This window comes from Curcuma longa, chromosome 1 (assembly GCF_044706935.1).
Source record: "Curcuma longa cultivar G26 ecotype Majalengka, Jawa Barat chromosome 1, ITB_CL_G26_1.1, whole genome shotgun sequence".
Lineage (NCBI taxonomy): Eukaryota > Viridiplantae > Streptophyta > Magnoliopsida > Zingiberales > Zingiberaceae > Curcuma > Curcuma longa.
The window spans coordinates 6,010,966-6,037,035 of record NC_133861.1 but is presented as its reverse complement, the minus strand read 5'-3'; the positions used below and the strand labels follow the sequence as shown (position 1 = coordinate 6,037,035).

Below are 26,070 nucleotides of genomic sequence, written 5' to 3'. Positions count from 1 at the left end.
CCAGATGTCCAGTATTCTTTGATTGCGTTCCCCATTTGGAGGAAAATTCCTGCAAATACGCCGTAGCTGGGGATCGAACCGTGGGTCCCTGAGTTACAACTCAGATGTCCTACCGTTGCACCATTGCCCCGGGGACCATAATTATATAAATATATATAGTAGTGGATCTAATTCTATTATCGAGCCATCATTAATAATAAAATACATATTAATAGGTTCTACACATATAAACTCACATCTAATAATATAAATCTACAATTAATATTAATGAGATCTCATAACTAGCAAGAGTTGTAATTAAATGAGCCAAACAAAATCAAATTAATTTAGTGGTGTTTAAACTTGTTTGATAAGGTGATCAAGCCAAACCTAAAATGAACCGAGTCATTGAAATAGTTGTTCGAGCTTAGTATAGTTTCTTTTTTATAAGCTTGAGCTTGAGCTTGGTTTGAGCTTGACTTAAGTTTAGTTCGTTTAGATGTTATTAAGTTTTTAATTCAAGCTTGTTTGATTGTTGGAAGATTTTATAATTTTAAGCTTATTTAATTAGTTATATATTAAGTTTGATAATACAAGTTTATTTATTTATTTTGAAAGATTCGTTAATTATTTATCATGTTAATGAGAGTTTGATTAATGAATATGATTCACAAGATTTATTTGTAAACTTTGTTCATGAATAATTGATAATTCTTATTCCTAAATATTAACAAATTGAATATATATATATAACATTTAGTTTACCGAGTTATTGAAATTTATTCATTTAACTGACTTTTATAAATCCATCAGAGTAAATTGAATATTAAATTTATTTATGAATATTTGATTCATTTATCATTTATATAAAATTTATGTATTATAAAATAATATGTAAATCTACCGAATAAAAAGATTAAATGGTGACTTAATTCTTTTGGAGCCTAATCGAATGGTAGGCCAGCCAAAGGAGGAAAATTCGATGCTGAATTAATCTAATGAGTGATGGGATGTGACATTGCAGCTATCTGATTAAAGTATACTCGTTGATTGTAGTTGTTTTCTTCGATAAATGCAAATAGATAATGCACATTTTAATATGCTAATCATGCTTGACTTGCCTCCCAATATTCTAGAGAGGTTGAGTCCTTACTTCCGGGGCACAATTGAGTTAATTACGATAGGATAGACTTGTTAAAGTGGACAAGGATTAAATCTCAACAAAGTCGAGATAATGTCCCCTCCTCTATCGTGATCAATTGTAATTTTTCAATTTATCTCCTCATAAATAGTTATAGGACCGATCGTGTGAAGCCGCTGGAGTGGCAGATTCTACTTTTACTGAAGGGAGATTTTGTCCTTCATCTTATTTTAATAGTTTAATGTTTGAGTTTTATTCGATTAATTATTAAAATAAATGATTTTTTCACTTAATTAATATCTATTTGAAATCCAAATTTTAATTTTCTTATTTATTCTTTTAAATATTTTATTATATATATATATATATATATATATAATTAAACTCTCATGAATATTAGTGTATGTAACCTAATAAATATTAAGTAATTAATAAAAAATAACCAAAAGGCCATAGAAGCTCAAAGTTGTATCTATGAGCAACTCTATGAATTCACTCGATTTTTTTTTTTTAGGTTCACCCTATCTCACATTTCGAGGATGAAGGTGGGGTATATAAGTTCATACATAATCCATTTAATATCGGGTGACGGCATCGCACGGCCGCCTACCGTGGGCATTGGTCGCTTGCCGCAGGCAGCGACCTTGCGAGACGACGAGTTTGTTGCCCGTAGCGGAGGCAGTGGCGAAGGATTCCTCCTCGATGAGGCAAGCAGTGGAGGAGGCCGCTTCCTCCTGAGGTAGGACTCCATACCGTTTTGAGAGGATGGAAGCGGTGGAGAAAGCGCTGATCAAGTGATGGACCATACGACATCTCGCGTCCGCTACAATGGAGGCCAGATGCGAAGGGAAAGAGAAGAGAATCTAGTAGCCGGAGAGGGAGACAGCAAAGCGGAGGCTTCGATCGATGCCTTTAACAGCGGAGGATCGCCATTGATGGGCTCCATCGCTGTCTGGTCTTCCGCCATCTGATCGGCGAGGATAGATAGGTCGGGAATGAGGGATTTCCTTTCCATCACCTTTCTTTGAGATTTTTTTCCCATCGTTAGCCGTTGCGAATATATAGTGAACCATGAATCAAATCGTAATAGACGATTAAGATATTCTGAATTGTAAATATGTCATAATCATCTTGAACGGTTAAAATTAAGAGTCAACTCTTTATGAATCATCGAATCAACAATTCTGATCCATTAATTTTGAATTATGATCAGGTCTAGATCCTTTGCTCTAAACAAAAATAATTTAGATCGAAGACAAGAATTGTACATATGTGAAAAGGATATAATAACAAAAGAAGTTAATACATAATATACACTCATTATTTTTTTAATACTTATTCTTAAATTTTATTTTGTTTTTTAATCTCTTAGTTAAATATCTCCACTCCACAATTTAATTAATTAGTCATATATAACCTTTGATTATATATATATATATATATATATATATATATATATATTTCTGATATATTGCACATTAATTTCATATATATAATGCATTTTGGTTTTCAGAAAAAACAAGCTAGGGAATCCAAACTTATACATAAAGTTGAATTTTTCTTTTTATATTATGGGCATGTTAGCAATACAATTAATGATAGATCAATCATTAGTATGATAGTGTAATAACTCACAGTCTTCTTGCAGCTAGCTAGCTAGCTAGCTAGACATCATCAGTATCCATGATTCACGGAGAAAGAAAGAAAGATCTTGTCCATCATAATCCAAGCCATTATATTCCTTGCTTGCCAAGTTTCAGATATATAATTTATCAATATCAACAGTTGCCTAATGACTCCTTCCTCCCAATCCATCAATCCTCATCCTTCAATTCCCATTACTGCTATGCATGCCATAATTAATTACTTAACTTAATTACCAGAGCACCATAGTTAAGATTATCTGATACAGTGCACAAGACCCACAAGCTGCAGCTTTCTTTGTCATACGTTATAATAATGGTGTTTGGTGATGCATCATGAGCCCTTAGCTTGCTTGGGAGTTAGGGTTGCAGGTGTTGGACTTGGACCCAGCTGCATGCAGGGGATCATTTTGTCAACTCCCTGATCACTGCATGCATGGACTCGATCGTTTGCACGTCATCATGCAACTCAGGCATTGCTTTGGAGCTTTCTTTCTCTTCAAGATTTTTGTGATCTCATGCATGGAGATCTATCGATGCATGCATGCGTGTTGTGCTGACAAACTGCACAAGCACACCGAGGGCAAAGCATGAAACATATTTGTCACTAATTGACTCGGTTTTTAAAATTTCTATAGGAAACTGCCAGGAAATTTAAGAGCTGAAATTAATGGTTTTCATTCAAACATTGATTTCTATGGCACTTATTAAAAGCCTTCTTCACTGTCTCATTACACACAAGGAAAAGAAAAGGAAAGGAAACGAAAGGAAAAAAAAACTTACTTTCCTCATTGTTTCCTAGTTAGCTCCTCTTTATAAAGCCTTCCTCCGTGTCTCTCTTCTTCCAACCAAACTGATCGATCGATCGATTCGATTCGATTCTTCACTGTTTCAGTTCATGGAAGAGGAAGAGGAATGCAACACGAGGCTTGCACTTGGAATCGGGGGCTATGGATTGAAGAATGCTAGAAATTCTACCAGTACGCTTCATTTTGATGCTCTGTTTCCGATTCAATTGAAGGAAGAACAAGAAGAAGATGAAGTTATCAGTGGAAAGGAAACCAGCAACTGCAGCAGTGAGAGGCATCCAGTCGGCGCGAGGAAGAAGCTTAAGCTCACAAGGGAGCAAGTCATGCTGCTCGAAGAAAGCTTTAGCGAGCACAGCAGCCTTAATACGGTACGTAATTAAACCTTTTAATCTGTTTTTTTTCTTCTTATATCTTAATGATACATCGATCGTTGAAATTATTGCAGACGCAAAAGCAGGAACTGGGCGAGCGGCTAGGCATTCAACCGCGGCAAGTGGAGGTGTGGTTCCAGAACCGGAGAGCGAGGACGAAGACGAAGCAGATGGAGGTGGATTACGAGTACTTGAAGAGTTGCTGCGAGAGGCTGAACGAGGAGAACCGGAGGTTGAAGAAGGAGCTGATGCAGCTGGTGAAGTCGACGACGATGACAGTGTCGCTGTGTTCTTCGTGCGAAAGGATGGCCGGCGCCAGGAAAAGCGTCGTCGTGGATGGCCTGGTTCTCCGCCGGCGAACTTAATTAACTGACGGCTATATAATTTTTATTTTGAATTATTATCTGTTGGAATTATATATATAAGTAAAAAAATGTTAGTGTGTGTGTGTTTAATTGAAATTATGTAGGTAATTCTTTTTTTTTTAACAATGATATAATGCTATTATATGTAAATACTAAATCATTTCGACTGATAAGAATTTCTTTGAATATATACTTGAATTTATTCGAAATTTAAACAAAACTCATATTGAAGAAGAATATGATCTTGGATTTCTTTTATTGGAATTATATTCCTTTTTATTTTAATTTCTAAATCAAATGCTCATAGAAATTATACAGAATCTAATGGAGAATTAATTAACTGCATGCTCTTAGGAATCATTCAACCAGCTTCCATTCTTTTACTAATTAACATCCTGCAAAATTTCACAGATGTATATAATTTTAATTTGATCGAAATAAATTCAAATTTATTTACTACAACATTATAATACTTAAGTTATATTTGTTACAATAACTACGTGATAGCTGTTATAATTTTATAATATCTATAATAATTATATCATAAATACTATAACACATTTTAAATGCTTTTGAATTTAAATAATTTTGATTGAATATAATAGTGCTAATTTAAAATATAATAGTAATTCAGAGTATTTTCTAGATCAGAAATATATATAAAAAATTAATCTTTTTTAAAAAATAAGAAAATCTTTTGACAAAACCAAAATTACCACAACTGATAAAATAAGACTCATATATTTATATAATTTATTTAAACTTAATAATAACACTATGTTTCCTATTCTTATTAAATAATTAATCCCGTAGAATATATGGAAACGCCTTGCCATCGACGCCGAAGCAAGTGCAAGTAAAATCACGGCGTTGATCGTTATATATTTATAAAATTTAGAAATTTATTTCCGACCAATTAATTTGTATTTCTATCGCTTTTACTAAATTAATTAGACTTGAATATCCCAACGGCTAAGTAAGCCGCGTGCCCTCTTTTGTCCGAGTCTTTGGTAGGTTGATAGGCGGTCAAAGATATTAGTCAACGTTGACATGGACAAAGATTATCCGTAAGATTTGAGTCTTAACGTGATTAATCATTTTAATTTGGAGGTAGATTTTGTCGTACGATCAAGCAGTGCACGGTCCACGTAGATAAGCATACACTTAATTCCACCGAGGACACCATAATGGCTCTCGTTGACTAGTTTTCTTCCTTAATTGACTCCTGGGTCAACGGTCAATGTCCCAGACTCAAAGCACATTAATTAAAATAAGACTATAGAAAATTATACATGTTCAAGGTTAAAACTTATATATATATATATATATATATATATATATATATATATATATATATATATATATATATATATATATATAATTGATAATCTGCGCGACCCACGTTACATGAACCCGTGCGCGACACAGTTTCGATCACCGTCAGCCGTCGGACCTGGCCCGATCGACGTGCCACTAGTTGGTGCGTCGGCTGGCGTCGAATTCCGACCGAATTGTGATCGGAATCCGATGCAATTTGGTCGAAACGCGGGCGGCAGTGGCACACGGCGTTTTCGGCCAAATCGCAGCCGGAGATCGACTGGGGAAGGACCGCCCTGGCCGGTCTCCGACCTGACGTCGACCGACGCGTCGGTGAGTGGCACACCAATCGGGCCCGGTCCGGCGACTGACGGTGATCGGACGGCGAGGCGAGGATGGCCGGAAGCGGCGGGGATCGGGCGGGCGGAACACTGTGCATTCCCACATTTGGACGGTCAGATCTGGCTCGCGATCGCGTGATGGATGGTGGATCACGAGTCGCGCACGTGCGTGTATGAGGCAGTCGCGCAGAATATCAAAATCGTGTATATATATATTCGATTCGGAACGTCAAAAAATATTCCAAGCCCTCAAAATAGTAACAGTATAATTTTTTATTTTTTATATTTTTTGTTTATATTTTTTTTACTTATGAGACTATTTAAGATTTTTCATTTTTTATTTTTTATATTTTTTGTTTATATTTTTTTTACTTATGAGACTATTTAAGATTTTTCATTGATGAGGTAGGAGTTGAATTATAATATTAAATAAAAAAATTTAAAATGAAAAAAATAATTATTTAAAAGATGTGTCAAATTGTTATCTCATATTTTTTATCTTACACCCCGTAAGTAATTAATTTCTTTTTCATTTTAAATTTTTTACTTAATATTATAATCTAACTTCTAAATTTAAAAAAAAATCTTAAATATTTTAATCATAATTAAAATCACGTGTTTCAATGCTCCGCCTTAATATCATTTAAAACAACTTTGATCCAAATTATATCATCTTCCAACAACTTAACAAAAAAAAATGATAAATCTTGGTCGGTCTCATGGACTCAATCCCTGAGGTGGCCAGCCCGGTCCCACAAAAATTTTTCACCGACCACCAGGGTAAATCGGGAAGCGCATACAACGGTCAATCCAGATGCTCAACATCCTTTGATTGCGTTCTCCATTTGGAAGAAAATTCCTGTAAATACGTCGTAATTGGGGATCGAACCGCGGGTTCCTGGGTCACAACCCGGATGTCCTACCGTTGCACCATTGCCCCGGGGACTCCAACAACTTAACTAAAACTATACCAATCCCCAAGGACCACTGGATTAAGGCAAAAAAGCCATCCTTCACCTTTGGCCTTAATTATTCCAAGAAAGTAAACAACTTTAGTGAAAATTATTCTAAAATAAAGTACAAACATATATTTCAGATATTAAATTATAAGTAAAATATTATTTTAATAACACGAGGATCTTGCATTCGTTTGGTGTTCCACCCACACCCAAGTCTATCATCATATGAATAACTTTTGCCTCTCCACAAACATTCAAATCAAAATATGAAACACACCACAAATTTCTAAACGTGATAACTTATTCTGATTACAAGATGACCTAGTGAATTATATTTTCTCCGTTGAATGTCTTCGGCTGAGTAGTGTAGGAGGCGTCGATGATTCTCTTGCACTTCCATGGGATTAACAACATACTGGAAAAGGAAGTAATCGAACATCACTCACGGTGATACAGATTTTATCTAACAAAAGGAAGACCAGATGGAACTCTCCTTGCATACTCCGCATACTGCGAACCGAAAAATTGCCTCAAGAAAAATTCTTCATATCTGTTCCCCCGTTAAGGACTACATGCCTTCTGAATAATTATTATCCAAGCAAAAATTATGCAGATCCGTTGAAGAATTGCAAACTAATCATGCTCAATTAAACAGGCTTGCAGCCAAAAATCAAAATAGAAGCATAGAAATAAGCAAAGAATACAAAATAATACTTTCACAAATAGGATACCGTATTCGTGCCGAGAAAAATCGCCAAAGGATAATTATGAACCCAATGGTGGAGACTGGATTGCAGAGCATAACCTGTGTTCCAGTTGCCCAAATGAAGAATCCACAGTAGCCAGGGTGGCGGATAAATCTGTTACTCAGGTATAGTGAAGATATAAGTAAATCACAGTTACTGGCTTTGATAACATGGGAAAATGGATGTAAGCATGAGAAGCTATAGGGAAAATATGTTCTTGAAGAATGAACATAGATAACATTATAAAGTAATTTCCAGGACTTTCAACTGATGACTGACTTTCTTTTGGGGCAAGTGATCCATGACCCTTAAAAGAATAGCAACCCAAGATAAGTCGAGAAATTGATGCCCAAGATATGAGACTATGAGTTGAATCACTGACCCTTCGAGGAGATTCGAATAACCAACTGGGGAAAATGATTAGTCATCTAAAACCATAATTGAGCATTTGCAAAGATATCTCCGACTGTTTGCTTTAATCAGGTGAACTCAATATTAAATCAAAGACACCTAGTTTGCTTGATTAGATAAGATAATTGTTATCAATAAATGAATAATTGCAATGAAAGGGCATTATTTCATGTAAATGAACAACCGTCTTAAGGGTTGATGAGAAGTCTAGGAAATGTAATACTAAAAAAAGGGCTGTTCTCATTTTATTACTACTGACAACATTGCATAGAACTCAATGGAGGTTAAAATTGACATGATTTACCCATGATAATGGCAAATCATGTCTTGCAAATTAAGAATTAATATGTAGGAAGAACAAATTGTAAGAAATTTCAAACTTATAAGCACAGTATGCTTTTACCCGAAATTTAAAAAAAAAAAATTAAAAAAATTGCACTTCCATGTCCTTTCACCTTTAGTTATCAAGTAATTTGTCCTACACCTGTTCAGGATCATAGATCAAAAGTCTGTTATATGCATTTCTTATTCATAAAAAATTATTAAAAGTCCTACCAGTTAATCAATTGAACGATAAATATATTGTTGCTTGAGCCAACCGAGACAAAGGAAGAGTATATTCTCTAATTTTGGTGCAAAAATTAGACATAACAAAGTGCAGCCTCAAATAGCGACAAACCATCATAATTTCCAGTCTAATTACCTGTAAATACCATGAGTAATCAATTCATGGTCATCTTCATGATATATTCTAATCATATGTGTGAAAGACTGACCAGCAGTAAGAACAGCAGCTTTACGAATAAACTCTCCAACTAGCACCATCAAAAGTCCAATACTACTAACCCACCAATGCTCTTTCAGGCTTGGAAAGAAGAGAGACTCTATAGCATATTCCAGCAGTGCACAAGTCATCGCGATTACATAATTCTTGCTGATCAAAAGCGCTTCACAATAAGCATATCAATGAGTTAAACTCTCAGAATGAATTTGAAGGAAAATCACAAGAATAACCACATTTAGAACCTTCAATTTCATGAAGCACAGACGAGCATACAGAGACCCATAGGGTTCAATATGAAGAAAAAAAGGATTATTTCAGCACAAGCAAAATATCTTGGATAATGGAATTATCAAACAAGATAACAAGTTCCAGAGCTTAAGAAGCACAGATGCCTTACAATATTATGTGCTCACATCCATCATAAACATATTACAAGTTTCAATCATTTTCACTTGAATGAAAGAAACAATTCAAGGATTATAGATGTCTGTTATTTGAACAAGAAAAAAGAACAAAAATTCTAACAAAATAGGGTCACTTCTCTCAATGGAAAATTTTACGGCATCATTAAACCCAAAAACCAATCAAGTGTAGACACAACCATATGTGAATCCAAACATATATACCAAACTAGAAATTGTTTATTGCAACAAGAACAAACTTTTTACTGTCCAACAATTCTCAGATACAAAGATGTATTCCTCCAACTAATTAGCACAAAAACTAACAACTCAGATGTACACACAGTGAGAGAAAAAGAGAAAGAATAGAGCTACTCACAACTGAGGGGGACATTGGACCGGCCATGGAAGAAGATAGCAAGCAGGTACTCAGAGGAGTGGAAAAAGATGACAGCAACAAGGTACCCTAATAGCAGCTGCCAGGAAGCTGTGCTGGTCATGGGAGCAGCCAACATTAAATCGTGCACCAAGGCTCTGAGATTCGGAACCCCTCCGATTAGATGCAGCATCAGAAAAACGATTACAAGGCTAGGGTTACTTTACCCTCGGCTTCCATGTCTCTATATCTACATATACATGCAAGGCAATCTCAGAATAAAAACGAAGCGAGGAAATTTCTTGAAATGAACTAACAATTTGGAACTGATGACACAAAAGCATTCAAGACATCAATCACACAATTTGACTCGACAAAGTATTACCTAAAACAATTGGGAAAAAATTGGGAGAAAGGAGAACACTTAAAGGTTCAAGTTTTACTTACTATCCAGTTCCACCCTTCTGTAGGTTCAAGTGATGAACGCTTCTGGGACCAAATGGAGAAACACAGCAAATGAACGAAGAACAATTGATGAGGCAACTCTATTTATTCTCAAGCCAAGAAAACAAGCACCACAGATCGCCAAGCAACTCTGTTCGTTTGAACTTCACATCCCTTCAAAATCGGGCAAGCGCCACACATGCACTCGCTTCGCGCTGGTTAACTCCTTGTTGGATCGAAGCTGCGCTTCACACCACGGCCCACAAAAACAACAGCGGCACCCTTCAACAATTGGCCATGCAAGTCGTGCTGCCTCGCCGGTGGATGAAGTGCTTATGAAGGAGGCGGCGGCGGCGGCCACCAGAGCACACAACGAACACGAAGAGACGAGGGAGAGGAGATCCAGGGTAGGTCATTACGTCATCATTCGGGAAAGGACGAAGGACCTAATTCACCTGGTCCGCCACCCGATCCGCTTAGCTCCACTACTCACTCGGTCTAACCTAACCAACTGAACCGACTCAAACGACCTGAGCAGTCCCCTTCGATTTGATTGACTCCACCTTTTCAAGAAGATGGAATCCGTAATCTCAATAGATAGTTTAATACGATTTGATGATCATTTATCAAGAGATAAATAGAAAAATTATAATTATGAAAAAGGATTGATTGACTCCACTATAAACATTGATTAACTGAAATCGTTATCATAAATTTCTAATTGATGGTATTATTTTAAGAGTAGAAATCCAACTATGTGGCACATGAATATTTATATTTTTAATTATATCCTAATGTGTGTAATATTTTTATGAATAAATTCATGTCAAAAGGTTGAATATGTCCCAATAAATTCAAAACTTTTAAAAATAATTATTTATTTTTGAATAAACTAATAATTATCAATCCGATGAACAATGTAATATGTATATATATTCCAATTCATGTCAAAAGGTTTAATATGTCCCGACAAATTCAAAACTTTTAAAAATAATTATTTATTTTTGAATAACCTAATTATTATCAATCCGATGAATAATGAATATATATACTCGTACTTAGTTTTACATGTTATCCAAAATCTCATTTTCGAATGGATCTCATATATCTCTTTCTCATTCTACTCCTTTTATTTTCATTGTTCAAAAAAAAATCTAAAATATTTTATTTTTTACATTTAAAAAATATAATATCTCAGTTCTCCTCTTTCATTCATGTCTGGACAAGTTTCCTCTATCATCCTCTTCATTATATTGTTGATCTTTAATTGTTGTTGATCTTTTGAAGACCAACAACAGTCTTCTGTAAATATAAATGTTAAATTTTAAATTTTAAAAGGTCCTAACTTTTGACTCAGGTTGAACCATGAGATGTGCAATATATCAAATTGAAAATTTTTAAATGAGTTTCGATTTAATATATTGGGCGTCCTATAGTTCAACCTAAGTCAAAAATTATGAAATCTCAAAATTTAAGATTTAATATTCATATTTGTAGAAGATTGTGCTGTTGGTCTTCAAAAGATTAACAACACATTATTGTTGATCTTTTGAAGACTAGCAACATAGAATGACCTAGAGATGGAGGTAGACTAATATATTTTTAAATTTCCTAAATCCATTAATCGATTTTGTCTCAAAAGTGGTTGATGGACCTAGAGATATTTGAATTACTCCAAATAAAGTCTCATGTGCTCGACTCAAACTTCTTATTATATTCATGTTGTCAAACACCATTGTAATACACTGTATTTAACTCAATTTTTTAAAAATCCTTCTCGCCTTGAGAAATGATGTCGAAAGCTTATTGTAAATAGTAAGACGATGCTACTCACTATCCGACACCACAAATGAGTTTATGGGACTCTTCTATGTCGGACAGAATTAAATTTTTAATTTTTAAAATATCCTAAATTCATCAACTGATTTTGTCTCAAAAGTGACTGATGGATCTGGAGATGTCTGATTCACTCCAAACAAAGTCTTATGTGCTCAACTCATTCTCTTTATCACACTCATGTCATTAAACACCATCGTGATACATTATACTGAGAGCATCAATTTTTTAAACTCGATTCAAATATGATAAATGATGATCATATTCACTGATCGATACCACAAATGAATTCCTTAGACTTTTTTTTTTTTAAGATAATAAATTTTTAATTTTTTGAATAGCAAAAAAATACATTAATTAATTTCATTCAAAAGTTGTTGATAGATATAAAAAACTCAGAATGATTTCAAACGAAAACCTATATACTCATTTTGCTCTTGAATATATCGATGCCCTGAAATAATAATGTGATACATTAATAGTTAGTAGGAAACTTCTGTGAGACTGAGTTGATCACTTTTAAAATTAGTTGGAAATGGATTACCAAAGAAAAAAATTGGATTGATCAAGGTGTATATGGCTTAAAGGTCCTCCTCCCATGGACATGGAAACCTCATTAGGATTAGAGCTCAAGGTGTTCTTCTCATGGTGGAACATGCCGCTGTCGGTTTTGTTAGAATACCCTTAGTGTCAATTCGGATTGAGTTGGACTCGAGTTGGATTCAAGTCACACAAGCCAAATTCGAATTCATCAAAGATTATCATGCATGAGATGCATGATCATAAAAAAGCTGCATGATCTTCCTTAAAAGAAGAGAAAGATTATCATACATGAGATGCATGATCTTCATTAAAAGAGGAGAAAGATCTTCATGCATGAGATGCATGAGAATTAATAAAATATTAATTCCTTAGATCACTAAAAGCCAAAAACCCTTCATCCCATGGTGGGATATAAAAAAGGGTGAGAGGCTCTTGATGAAGAGGTTGTTGGATGCTTTTGCTCTCCCTCTTCCTCTTCTCTTCCACCTTTGGCCGAATCCTCCTTTGTGGCTAGCACCACAGTTGTGTTCTTCTCCATATTAGTGTTCGTGTGGATACCGTGGAGGCACGAACGCACTGATCGTGCTAAGATCTGCCAACCTTGAAGGCAAAGAGTTGCTGTCGGGATTGCGAAGGACACGCATCAAAAGTAACCTCGATTCTAGTAGGTAGAATCGTCCGAGTATGTTTTTCGCATGGATCTTCTGCCTGTTTTCCGCTGCGTATATGCGATTTAATCGGTTTTTCGCGCATATAGATCCCTACAGATTTGATCTGAAAGAGAAGTAACACACTGTTGCTGCCGCCGCTGCTATGAGAGTTTCTCCTCTTCTTCCAAGATCCATGTACCAAGCTTTGCTCCATTCCTTAAATCATTTCGTTGGCCAGTGATCCCTCTGGTTCCTGTCAATGAAGCCAATAGCGTGGCAGATGAATCGAAAGGGGGGAGAAGAAGATCGTTAATGCGTAATTAGTTACTGGTTGCTCATTGTCGAGAGGTCAGAGTTGCACCCCTCCGCCAGGCAACGAGGTGGCTGGTGGCTGGGCGACGACACGCCGCTGCCGCCTCCTTTCTGGCAAGAATGAGGCGGCGGCCGGCGGGCATTGTCGCAGGAGGAGGAGAAGTAGCTCCGCCAGCCCAAGTTGAGTCCAATTCGGCCGGAGGCACCTACGCCATTCTCCTCCCCCTTAAGGACAAGTCCCAGGGGAGAATAAGGAGCCCGGCGGCAGGGAGAATGGTATGTGGGAGTCCATGTCCTCCAAGGTAGGACTTTGATGGAAGAATAGCTAGGTGGCTTTGGAGGCCGGCGGCGTAGGTTTGGAGTCCCAAAGCTGCTCATTTTAGCTACCGGCGCCGCCTCCGAGCACAGAGAAGGACACCATGGAAGCAGAGGCGAAGGAGGCATCTGAAGAACCGGACCTGCTCATCTTCTTCCCCCATCAAACAATGAACAACTAAGGAAAGCTACTCAAACCTGCAACAAAATGAGTTATTTGAACTGAGAAAGAGAGGAGATGCTCCTCCTCTTTGCTCCGGTCGTAGTAATAATCGTACTTGTTGTCCATTACTGCAGCAGCAGCAGCCTACAATCAGCAAAAGCTTCAGTTGGGATTCTAAAAGCAATGCAGGGGGAGGAAGGTGGACAGGGAACGACACCATTGGAGGGCAAGTAGAAAATTTAAAGTAAAGCTTCTAGAATACCAAGACTTGGAAAAGCCTTAGAAAAACCTTCTTGATTCAAAATATTTTTAATGAGCCTCTCGTTCTTAAAAACTCCTTGATATGCTTCATATGATAGAAATTTTTTGGATATTGCCAAAAATACAAAAACCATTTGTGATAACAATTGTCAGCATAGAGAGCATTCTTATTATAACGAATGCAGGTCAGAAAGAGGCCAGCCACAAGGTCAACCTCACCGTTTATAGTCAGTCAACCAGTGCCAACTTCCATTTCAATAACAATTTACGCCAAACACAACGCTCTTGTTCTGTTCTGATACTGTGTAATGCTGCTGGATGTTGTCGATGCCGAGTCCTTTGAGCTTGAACACTGATAAAAACGATGAGATATCAGCATTGCGCTGAATTGAAAATATTGAAACAGTACCTTGTGATAGTAGCTTGCCTTCACGCTGGAGGCGATTTAGGAGAATTTTCAGCAGCTGATCTTCTCTGGACATGGATTAAACCACAGAGATCATTAATATAGTTATCTGTGGCATTGCTCATTGAGCTTCCCTATTTTCCATACCATAATCCTTCTTGGTGGTGACGACTGTATGTAAAGTTGAATGTTAAGAAAGAATTCAGTTAGCTAATGGAGTTAGTAGGATGGGATCCAATTCAAATGGCTCTTAGTCCTATTGGATAGGATAGAATCCATTTGCCTCTGCAACAAGATCCTCTGTCCATGTGACAAGGATGTCCTGTCACTGTTAAACATAAGGAGGAGGCAAAGAAATGTAAAGAAGCTTGTTCTCTGTTTGAATGGATTGAACAATCAATACCTTGTTCACTAGGAGGATGTTCTCAGAATATAGCAGGTGGCCGATGTGAACCATTCAAATGAGCAAAAGGTGGCAATGTTGCACAGGCCCTAATCAGCAAATAGTACCATACAAGTATAAATCTTCCAGAATTTATGCAACGTATTTCAGAAAATGTTCCACATGTACCTTCAAAATGTTTCGGCTGAATGCAATTGTTACAGGCCTATAAAAACTTCCAGGGCTTAAGCGCTTTCCTCATCATTGATAGGCATCTCAAGCAGTGTCTTCTCAAAGACTCTCGGCACTCAAAACCCTTTCCGCTACCTTCTTTGAGAGTCAGCATGAGAAAGATAACACCTATGCCCCCCCACACCCCCCCTCCCTTGGATGAGCCTTGGCAAGACCTGAACCACAACGGGTTGGGTTGCTTTCATGTTGGCACACATCCAACTTGTAGTCCACCTCAGAGGGAACTTTAACCCACCTCAAAACCATACAATCAGGAATTGAGCCCCAACTGGATCACCTTTCTACTTTTGATGGATCAATTGTAAATGAAATTCTTGGGGTAGTTGAATCATTGGACCATCACCTAGACCGTGATGATGGTGGCACAAATGCACTGCACCAATAGCAAGGAGCACTACCACAAGATGATGTAGTGCCATTGGTGGGAATTAATCCTAGACCAAAAAACCACACAATCCACTATGAGGCACGCTAGATGATCTAATTATGAAGGCGTACTCCATTTGAGTTGGATTTAGGGATGACGGTGAGGTGAAGCTGAGAAATCAATCAATGATATCAGTAGATGACTTGGGATCTGCTTGAAATTGTCAATATCAAAGTGGATAGCCGAAACAGAGGACTAGACGCAAAGCTACCAATGAGCAAAGGAGGTGTGGACGAAGCCGCTAGTGAGGAGGAAGGAGAGGATGTGGTGTAGTACGCCAACAATATTGTGTGGTGAAGTCGACAGCCATGGTAGCCAAGTCACCCAAGGCAGATCGGTTATGGCAGAGAAAAAAAGAAAAGAAGCTGCTCAAAAGATGGTAGCTTTTTTAGACAGGAAATGGTAGGAAATGGAATAGTATAAAACAAGACAAAAAAATAGTCTTCGCACCTTATTTGGCATTGTTATCGTAGTGTATAAAGGTTCGATGGACAATTCTGCACTACTAATTAATTTCTAGATGAAAAAAAATTGATCACCCTGCTTGTGCAATGGAAGACCATGCCTGTGTGATTATTAAAGTACAGTTCTACCCAATAAGCCTTCTTTTGGACTATTATTTTGAGTCATCAATCACAGCAAGAACACACCATTCTACCCTAGGAATGAACCATTGAAAGTCATGATTTAACACAACTGAGGATAAAGGAAATCAATTTGCCTGCTTGAGAAATAAGGATATATGTGAAATTACTACATCATTCAATGGGAAATATATGAACGGCTCTTTTTTCAGCTCCAATTCAGGCAAAACTGTATAAAAATACTATGAAGACCATTTATATATCAACAAAATTATAATCTCATATAGCTGCAGATAAATATCACATTAACTAACCTGAGAGATACCAGGACTATGCAAACAGGATTGTTGAATACCGATCGGTCAATGGTGAGATTTTCTCTCTTCTACTCTGAGGGCTAGCTTATTCAGCGACTGCTCAGGAAAAGATGAATCTATATTCACTATGTCAGCTATAAACTGGATGGCTTCCTCATATCTCTTGGCTTTACAGTAGCCATCAACAATTGTCCTGAAGGATAGTTCATCAGGTCTGCAGTTGTGTTGGATCATATAGCTAAGAACATCAGCTGCATCTTTGAACATCTCCATGCTCGCATATCCAGAAATTAAGGTATTGTAAGTGATCATACAAGGTGCAACTCCTTTAGCTATCATGTCAGTCAGAATCCTTAGGGCTTCATTCAAGAGCCCTTGTTTGCAAAATCCATTAATGACGGTGTTGTAAGACACCACATCAGGCTTCAACCCAGAGCTTTCAAGTTGTTTGAGCATGTTTTCTGCTTCCCAACACTCTCCACCTTTCACACTCATGTCCATCATACTGTTGTAAGTAATCAGATCAGGTCGGAGCCCACTTGGATGAATCAGATTGAAAATTTCACGAGCATGATCATACATCCCATTCTTTGCATAAATTGAAAGCATTGAGTTAAAAACCACCAAGTCAGGTTTGTAGCCGTTCCTCTTCAGCTCCTCAAATGCCTTTTCCATGCCCTTCAATACTCTACACTTAAAGTTGACTATAACCAGAGTTCTAAGGATCACCCAGCTAGGAAAAATTTTGCCATCATAAACTTCTTGTTCAATTGCATCTATAGCTTCTAGATTTCTTCCTTTCGCATAAGTTTGAAGCAGCAAACAGTACGAAAGATCATTTGGCTTAAAGCCCTTCCTCTCCATATCAGATATGACAGAATCTGCAGCTATCCAGTCACCCTTTCTAGCTATTGCATTCAAGAGTGCATTATATGTTGTAGTGCAAGGAGTAAAACCTGCTTTGACCATCTCATCATACATCTGCAAAGCATTGGTACCGGAACCACATCGACCATATGCGGCAATCATAGTGTTGAAGGTATCCCTGTCGGGTTCAATGCCTGCTTTTGTCATCTCAGTGTACACCCGTCTTACATAGTCCTCCATGCCCCTTTTCCCACATATAGCTAACATTGTGTTCCATGTGATCCTATTCGGGACACAACCGTTCTGTTTCATGTCAGAAAGTAACTCCAACATTTCCCCCATCCTTGATTTCTTTCCAAGCATTCCTAATATTGTGTTGTAAGTGCAAACATTAGGAACACAACCCAATTTCTTCATACGATCAAACAGCGCTAAAGCTTCATCCTCTTTTCCAGCCTTGCCATACCCATTAATTACGGTGGTATAGGTAATGGAATTAGGCATAATTCCTTTAGTAGCCATTGTATCCAATACTGCTGCCCCTTCTTCGTAAAAGCCAGCTCTAGCATAGGTAGCTACAAGCTCATTGTAGGTAACTCCATCAGCTGGGCAGTTATTGTACTCCATTTCCTTCAAGATTCTCAGTGCTGCTGGATAGTTTCCTGCCTTGCCATACACCTGGAGTAGTGAATTATACGTGACAGTGCCAGGAACATAGCCCTGCAACTTCAGTCGTTCAAAGAATTCCGAGGCCTCCTTCAACAACCCTTCCCTTCCGCAAGCAGAGATCACTGTACTGTAGGTGAACTCATCATAACTAACTTTGTTGCTTTTCATCTCATCCAAAATCTCCAGAATTTTGCTCCAGGACCGCCCCCTGCGGCCATACACATCGAGAATCACATTGTAGGTGACCAAGGTGGCTGAAAGCCCCTTCGATTTCATCTGCTCAAACAATGCAATTGCCTTGTCATACTTCCCGGCACGGGAGTAGCTATGCAGCAAAGTCGTGTAAGCACGGATATCAAGGCGATATTCCTCCATAGGAATAGAGTCGAACAGCTTGGAGGCAACCGAATGCTGTGAACTCCTCCCCAATACCTTGATCATCACCTCGATCGCTGGGGCATCTAATCTGGACCCTTCAGCACGGGAAGTGGATGCAGCCCATTCGAACAACGCGAGAGCTTTCTCCCAATTGCAAAGAATCTCGAGCGCCTTCAAGAGGCCAACCCAATCCACGCCAAAAATCTCATCTTTCCTGGCGTCAGCCAGAGGGACGAAGTCAACGAGCGGCCACTCAACGATGGATCTCAGCAACGACTTGCTTGCGGCGGAGAGGAACCCCAGACGGGGATCCTGCAGAAACCGAGCACCACCTTTGACGCCGGCGAGCCGTGCGCCCCGCGCAGGAGGCGATTTCTCGCGAGGGGGCGAGGTCGCAGCAAGGCGCAAAGAGGGAAAGGTGGGATTTTTATTGCTCGACGGAGGGCGAAGGGTAGTGGCGGTCTCCTTGGCGAGGTGTTGGAGGAGGGAGTCCAAAGGAAGGGAACGGGAAGGAGGCGGCGGCGGGGAAAGGGGAAGGTTGAACTTGGGACGGTTGGGCGAGGGATTTCTTGGGATTTTGGAGGTCTGGTTAGGAAGAGCAGGTCGGTTTGGAAATGGAGCTCCCTCCATCGGCGCGGAGACCGAGAGAGATGGATGGGGGGTTTAACTTCAAGGGGGATATCAGGATGAGGGTCGAGCGAAGTAGGATCAATCTTTGGCTGGAAGACTCATCTGGAACGCTTGGTACGTTGCAGACCATACACAACAAATAGCAAAAAATTTACTTCCATGGATATGAATATTTTATAAAATAATAAATTAATGATCGGTTTAAATAAGTGGAATTGATAAAATATTGATTAATTTAATTTTTAATTAAATTAATTAAAATTTTCAATAATAATATATTTTTATCTGATTTTAATTGATATGAGATAAATATTTAAATAATTTAAAAGTACTAAGGATGTAAATGATGGAAATAATCTTAATAAAAAATTAAAAAATTTTAAAATTTTTAAAAAGATTTTAAAGGATGATTTTGAATGTAAGATTGGGTCGTTATGAATTACACTCAATAATAAATGTAGATCTCTAAACAAGTTTATATTATAAGTCATACGTCAATACGAGTCCAAGTTACCATCTCTCAAAATTTAAAATTAAAATAATTTTAAAATTTTAGAGTATATTATTCCGCATCACATATACTATTTCACATCACAAATCCCTTATCAATCAAAATTTTATTAAATACAAAGTGGGGGAAATTGACCTCTACGACATCAACACCCCTACATTGATTTTGGCAATTGAAACATGACTCTCGGGGTATAACTGAGTTGGTTAGTCTGAGGCAGATTTATTAAAGTGGGTAAGGGTCAAATCTTACCGAAGTTGAGACAATGTCCTCTCCCATAGTGATCAATTACAATTTTTTGATTTTAAATTTTAAAAATAATTTAAAATAAAAAATATAGATAAAAATTTAAATTTTATTTTATATATATATATATATATATATATATTAAATTTGATATATATATATATATATATATATATTTTATATTGAATGAATATAAATAAATTTTATGAACCTATCTAAATGAAAAAGACTATGAATAATACAAGGATTAGAAAGAAAAAAAAAAAGGTAAATATCTAAAATTTTCAAATATATTTTTGTGTCGTCATGTATTTTATTTTTATATTAATATATAGCATTTAATTAAAGGGTAGAATTCTCAAAGTTGCATCCTAGAAGAATTTGAGGAGAGGAAAACGGAGATCACCGACTAGCTGATCATAGAAAAAGGTGATGAAGCAGGGAGCTAGGGTGTTAAGTGGCTCATCGAGTTTCGGTATCCTAATCTTATAGTTGCTCGGCACTTTGAATAGAACCCTAAGCTCCTCTCTGATATCATGGGTGATTGTGGATTGGATACACACGTATCAAGGGATAGAAGATCCTACTAGGTCCATATTTAGGGTTCGAAAGAGAAAGAACAGAGAAGGGGGAGAACTTACGGGCAGAATGAACGGGGCAGAATGAACGGAGCGGAGGTAAGAGCAAGTTCACTGGTGACAAACAGAGAGAGTGAGAGCGGAGACAAGGAAGGAGAAGGAGAGAAAGAAGGGAATGGAAGCAATGGTGAGCGTCGCACGTCCACCCCCATCCCTAATATACTGGTAGTCTCGTTCGACCAAGCTATCCGATCGGCCAGACAAAAAGGAGGGATGCGTTTTGGGGCATCTGATTTGGCTCATTATCCCACCAAATTTTGCCAATTATGATGATTTGATTGTCACATCGGATGCCACACCCATGTTAACGCATCTCGAAAATGACCTACAATAGATAGGGCATGCGTCGGGAAGGTGCACATCACCTCACTCAAGGGCGTATGTGATTGGCCCCACCTTTCATGCAGGCCCGCTTCACCAATTCGGCGCTTGACTTTCTTGACCCGCATTTGGCCCAGGTCGTAACAAGAAACTGATTTAGTCAGTCTAACTCACGTCTTCTTCGACTAGACTCGTCGAGGAGACTTGGTGTTATACCCTGGTTAAGAAAGTCAATGTTAAGTCCAGGGGAGATAACACGTCGGACGACCTAACTAGCTCTATACCCGACTCCGTGCTCGACCGGCTCCGTACCCTATCGACCTCATGGCCTCTCGGATGGAAGCCGACTCCCTAGTCGGCTCAACCTCGCCGAGTCTGTACTTCTACCTAAGTAGTTCCGTTCCATTATCACTATTTTCCTCACTCATCCTGCTTAACAACTGCCTGAGCGACACATGGAATGGTAAAATATTCAACGGTAGATCATCTACCACATTAATACAACATGACCTTCTATCATACTAAGCATGGATGATGGGATCCTCCCCTACCGCCATGAGATATTTTCCTTATCTTTGATGTGACATCTCCTCCGATGACTCTATAAAAGAATCCCACTTCTCCCGAGCCCAGGTACGCGCGTGCATATGCACACACTCTTTACTCTCATTCTCCGCTTTTTCAGTTCTTCTTCTCCATCTTTGATCGACGAAGGACAGATTTGGACGTCGGAGTGGCTGAGCCAAGACACTCTTGACCTCCATTCTAAACCTTTGTCTCTTCTTTAAAGTTCTGCAAGATCATAGTCTTCTTCCAGCTGCTCGTGGACTCCATGCAATCTTGTCAACACAAAAGTCAGGTGTCCGATGACTATCTAGAGACAATCTCAAACAAGAATATCTTATTTTTGGATGGTCTGCAAAAAAATTATTAAGCCAGAGAAAGTAATTTGTTTAAATTAAAATGGGCTTTGTAATCTAATATTCCGAAAGTTGTAACAAATAACAAAAAAAAATTTAAAATTTTTTTCATTTGCCGGGACTTGAACCCGGGTCTCTCGAGTAAGAGCCAAGTATCCTAACCACCTACACTACAATGGAATGGCACATGCATTATGATATAAATATTATGTTTTTTGATTATTAACATTTATATATGTAAGAACATATTAATTGTGTTAGTCACGACTTCCCTTAGTTTGTCCACTTGATAAATTTAAAAGTGCAAGTGGCTCCTGACACAACATCCTAATTGTCTTAATACTTCGAGCACTGTAAATGTAGGATGCTCTACATAAAAATCAAATAATTCCATTTGGTTGATTCGATTTTAATCGAATGTTCAATCTTAATATAATCCTAATATAACGTGTCTTAGGTACTTGAATCCTCATTAATTAAGAAATTCATTACATTTCTTATTATTACATCATAATCTCCTGGGCAAAATACTCCATTATTAACTAATCAATTAGTGGATATCGATGGAGGCGCCAAGATATTCTGATAGTAGATTCTTCTCTAACATATAATAAATCAGAAAAATAAAAAAAATTCCAAACCTCTACAATTTGATTTTTTTTTAACCCTAACCAACTCCTCCACTTCCTAAAGCCTTTAACAAGAGACTTGAAACCTTCTACAACCACTCAATTTAATTCGATCAGATTTGAGTGATCTGAAAGAAAGAAAGCAAAAAATCTTGTTTTATTTTTTAAAATTTCTCCTTTCTTAATATTTTCAGAAATTTAATCAAGAGACGTCAGGATTGAGCAAGAGAAGTAAAGCTTTTCCACACTCTTTTGTTGAAATTAAGACCAAAATTTTTGATCTGGTCAGAGTTGCAGCAATTTTCCAACAGAAATTCCAAGCGGAAAAATGGATAATGGAGGAGAAGGAGGAGGTGACCATGTCATGCTTGACTTGGTCCGAGTCCAGAATTGTTGCCGCCGTGCGACCATCTCCTGATGGCGAAAGCCACCATGTTCCTCGTCGCCGCCGACAACCCCAGTCGCATCTTCGTCGCCGTGCACCGGCTTTTACTTCTACAGCTCGTCGGAATTGCTCCGCCGGGCGCTGCGTCGACGGCGCCGGAGTCAGTGGCTCGCTCGCCGCTGCCGCCGCCATTGTTGCTTTCTTCGCTTGCACCTTCTTCGATGACCGCGACGCTCCCTTGCTCCTCCGTTAGGCCCTCGTCGGCGGGCTCCAAGTTTACGGACAGATGGCCCTCCCTGCTCGCAGCGAGTCGCTTCGCGCATTCCGGCGTCACTCTGGCGCACCTTTTCACCTTCACCTTGACCAGCTTCGGGCATCCGCTGGTGAAGGCGTCTATGCCCATGTCTGAAACAGGGCACCCTTTGATGCAGAGCTTCTTCAGCGAAGCGCATTTGGCGGCGATGCAGGCGACCTCGGCGTCGCCGATGGTGTCGCTGCCGCAGAGCGCGAGTCGCTCCAGGGCGTTGCAGTGAGTCGCCACGAGCTCCAGACTCCGGATTGAGGGGTTGACCCCCACGAGGACGAGCTCTTGGAGACCGGTGCAGCGTCTGGCCAGGGCGGAGAGGCCCTCGTCGCCGATCCGGTCCGCCTTCCAGCCGTCGATATGGAGCTTGCGGAGGCTGGGGCAGTGCTCGGCCACGGCGGCGAGGCCTGCGTCGGTGCACTCCAGCGTCTTCACTAGGTGGAGGAATTCGAGCTCGACGCGTGCGGACAGAGCGGTGAGTCCGCTGTCGGTCACCTGCAACCGCTCGAGGTGAAGCTCCACGATGCCGGGGACTTTGCCGGCCATGGCTTCCAGGAGGGGGTCCCAGTCGCCGGAGCAGCGGATGAGCTTGAGCGTCTTGAGATTGGGAGAGCCTGCAATGAGCGGCGCGAAGCACTGGCCATTGTAGAGATCCTTGAGACAGACGGAGCGAAGGGCGGGCGCCGCGTCGACGAGACCCGCGGTGGCGGCGAGGTCGTGCAGGCCGCGGAGGCGCTTAATGGAGAGATCCTCGAGGAGGGGACAACCTCGAAGAACAACGTCGATACCCTTGGCGCCGAAGCAGCAGGAGCCGACAGACAGCTTGCGGAGGCCCGGGCAGCTACGGGCGACGGCCGCCATGCCGACATCCGTGAGGGCGCGACAAGCACGGAGCTTGAGACTCACCAGATTGGGACAACGGGCCGCGACGAGCGCGAGGGCCTCATCGCCGATGCTGTCGGAACGGCGGCCGCACCGGAGCGCGAGCTTCGAGACGGCGTCGAAGCGGGCGAAGAGAGACGGCGCCGCCTCGAGCAGCGAAGCGCGGGCATCAAGGGAGAGTCGATTCCGGCAGCATCCCTCGACGGCGAGCCAACGGCGGGATACGAGGGAGCAGCTCCGGCGGTCGGCGGGCCCGAGGGACTGGAAAACGAGGGCGAGGCATTCGTCGGGCAGGTCGGAGGTGAAGTCTCTGGCATCGGAGAAGGTGACTGGGCGGGAGGATGAGGGGGCGGAGGCGGATTGGCCCATGTACGTAGTCGTCGTCGTACGTCGTCGTCGTCGTCGCCGCCGCCGTTTGTACGCTTCAGTGGGATGGATTCGATCGATCGGTGCCTGCGGACTGCAAATCGCTGCGAATAACCAATTAGATTCCGCTGGAGGATGGAATTGGACTGGGCTTTATATCGGAAGAAGTCGGCGAAGAGGCGGAATACGAATTGGACGCGTCAAACGGAGCGAGCGCGTGGAATCCATCACCATGGACGATGAGGAGCAGCGTGCGCTCACGCGCTAATCGCTCCTGCTATTGCTGCCTCTGTGGATTGTGATTGGATTGTGGACGATGCACAACTACAAATCAAATGCCAAAAATAATTTTTTTAATTAAAAAAAAAATGATTTTAATTTTTTTTTAATTTTCAAAGATAAAGATGCCTCCTTTCTCAAGGTCATCTCGTTTGGTGAATCTTATTGTTGAGTGGAAGTAGCTATTTGATGTAATTTTCTTGAAATAAATAAACAACTTGTAGTGACTGTTGATCAAATATCTTGTTTGCCTTCCCTAATTAACATCTCATTTGACTTCAGATATATAAACCCCTGTGGTTTAGGTTAATGCTCGAACTGTGCAACAGTCCACCACCACTCTTGTGCACAGGAGCAATTGACCTTCGAGACTGCCTTAGTGCCCCATTACTTCAATTCAATACGCTGTCAACCCTTAACACAAGTAGCTGAACAATCACTCATTACTTCTCTTTCATTAAAATAAATACAGTGGGCTGTGTTCAATGGGTTCAAATTGATCGGACAGTGGGCGAGCTCTAGGAATCTGTCAAAACTCGATGAAAATTAGAATGGAAGTTAAAACGACTTCCTTTTATATTATTTATCTAGAAGGAGAAACGACGCCCACATCCTTCATATTTTGATTGAGGGGGAGTTACATTGTCCTAGTTAGAACGCCTCTAGTTAGTCGCGTTCTAATAGTGCGGGTGTTACGTTGTCCTAAATTCAGGGCCGTCTCAAGGGTTTTTGGGGCCCTAGGCTAAATTTTTTTTAGACTTTTAATACATTTTTTTTTTAAAATATAAAATTTTTTCTCATCCTTTTTCATTCGGACTTGGAACCGATAATGATAGATTTAAAATATTTTTTAAATAAAATATTAATTTAAAAATAATTTTTTATATAAAATTTAATTTTCTAACTATTAATTTAAAAATAGATTTTTATATAAAATTTAATTTTCTAACTTTTGATGTAAAATTATTAATTAAATTTTTATATTTAAATTTTATTAATAATTTTTTTTCAATTAATAAAATTATTAAATTATTAAATCTTTTTTAAGATATTATTGAACGTAAATAAAATTTTATGAAGACATTATTTTTAGAATGATTCATCAATTCAGTCATGCATTATTTCTCATGCATGTAGCAACTTCTCATGCATGCAAGTATAAGTAATGTGAGAAGTGCATCGCCGCTAAGGTGGCGGATCCACCTTTTTGCAGAAGTGTGAGTAGTGCATCAAATGCATGAAGCGGCATCAAATTCTCATGCGTAACTATACAGGCGTGATGTGGCCTTGCGAAAATCGAAGCACCGTAATCTCGTAAAATGAACACGTTATTTGATTGATATAAAAAAAATTATTAAAAAAAATATATTTTTTAATAACAATGGGCCCCAAGTTTATTGGGGGCCCTAGGCATAGGCCTTACTGGCCTATGCCTTGAGCCGGCACTGCCTAAATTTTTCGTGTTCTGTTAACCATGTCCAACGTTCTCCACGTTCTTGGTTCCTCACTC

At 39.3% G+C, this 26,070-nt stretch overlaps 4 protein-coding genes across 5 annotated transcripts; 1 reads left to right on the top strand and 3 right to left on the bottom strand.

Annotated features, from left to right (window-relative positions):
• The first annotated feature begins 3,631 nt into the window (after nucleotides 1-3,631).
• Nucleotides 3,632-4,314, top strand: LOC141813684 (homeobox-leucine zipper protein HAT9-like). The gene is made up of 2 exons (XM_074701658.1): nucleotides 3,632-3,940; nucleotides 4,018-4,314. The coding sequence occupies exons 1-2, from the start codon at nucleotides 3,662-3,664 to the stop codon at nucleotides 4,306-4,308; spliced, it is 570 nt and encodes a 189-aa protein (XP_074557759.1). The 5' UTR covers nucleotides 3,632-3,661; the 3' UTR covers nucleotides 4,309-4,314.
• A 2,756-nt stretch (nucleotides 4,315-7,070) lies between these two features.
• LOC141828123 (putative protein-S-isoprenylcysteine O-methyltransferase) lies at nucleotides 7,071-10,522 on the bottom strand. The gene is made up of 5 exons (XM_074715860.1): nucleotides 10,091-10,522; nucleotides 9,647-9,893; nucleotides 8,786-9,029; nucleotides 7,657-7,785; nucleotides 7,071-7,475 (listed from the first exon to the last, which is right to left on the bottom strand). Exons 2-5 carry the CDS (start codon nucleotides 9,834-9,836, stop codon nucleotides 7,385-7,387), a joined length of 654 nt encoding a protein of 217 aa, XP_074571961.1. The 5' UTR covers nucleotides 9,837-9,893; nucleotides 10,091-10,522; the 3' UTR covers nucleotides 7,071-7,384.
• Nucleotides 10,523-14,213: 3,691 nt separating this feature from the next.
• On the bottom strand, nucleotides 14,214-19,105 carry LOC141844778 (uncharacterized). 2 transcript variants are annotated; one of them, XM_074732775.1, is made up of 3 exons: nucleotides 16,533-19,105; nucleotides 14,577-14,744; nucleotides 14,214-14,519 (listed from the first exon to the last, which is right to left on the bottom strand). In XM_074732775.1, the coding sequence occupies exon 1, from the start codon at nucleotides 19,077-19,079 to the stop codon at nucleotides 16,581-16,583; it is 2,499 nt and encodes an 832-aa protein (XP_074588876.1). In that variant the 5' UTR covers nucleotides 19,080-19,105; the 3' UTR covers nucleotides 14,214-14,519; nucleotides 14,577-14,744; nucleotides 16,533-16,580. The 2 variants fall into 2 exon arrangements, with proteins under 2 accessions (XP_074588876.1, XP_074588883.1); XM_074732782.1 differs by having other exon boundaries at nucleotides 14,595-14,744.
• Nucleotides 19,106-22,562: 3,457 nt separating this feature from the next.
• On the bottom strand, nucleotides 22,563-24,564 carry LOC141836370 (F-box protein At1g47056-like). Its single transcript, XM_074723843.1, has one exon. The coding sequence runs from the start codon at nucleotides 24,282-24,284 to the stop codon at nucleotides 22,707-22,709; it is 1,578 nt and encodes a 525-aa protein (XP_074579944.1). The 5' UTR covers nucleotides 24,285-24,564; the 3' UTR covers nucleotides 22,563-22,706.
• Nucleotides 24,565-26,070: the final 1,506 nt, after the last annotated feature.

Coding starts and splice junctions, on each gene's coding strand:
- LOC141813684 (XM_074701658.1), top strand. CDS start 3,662: ATGGAAGAGGAAGAGGAATGCAACACGAGGCTTGCACTTGGAATCGGG. Junction 3,941..4,017: donor AGCACAGCAGCCTTAATACG/GTACGTAATTAA, acceptor AAATTATTGCAG/ACGCAAAAGCAGGAACTGGG.
- LOC141844778 (XM_074732775.1), bottom strand. CDS start 19,079: ATGGAGGGAGCTCCATTTCCAAACCGACCTGCTCTTCCTAACCAGACC.
- LOC141836370 (XM_074723843.1), bottom strand. CDS start 24,284: ATGGGCCAATCCGCCTCCGCCCCCTCATCCTCCCGCCCAGTCACCTTC.
- LOC141828123 (XM_074715860.1), bottom strand. CDS start 9,836: ATGCTGCATCTAATCGGAGGGGTTCCGAATCTCAGAGCCTTGGTGCAC. Junction 7,786..8,785: donor ATTACTCATGGTATTTACAG/GTAATTAGACTG, acceptor CCTGAGTAACAG/ATTTATCCGCCACCCTGGCT. Junction 7,476..7,656: donor TTTTTCTCGGCACGAATACG/GTATCCTATTTG, acceptor ACGGGGGAACAG/ATATGAAGAATTTTTCTTGA.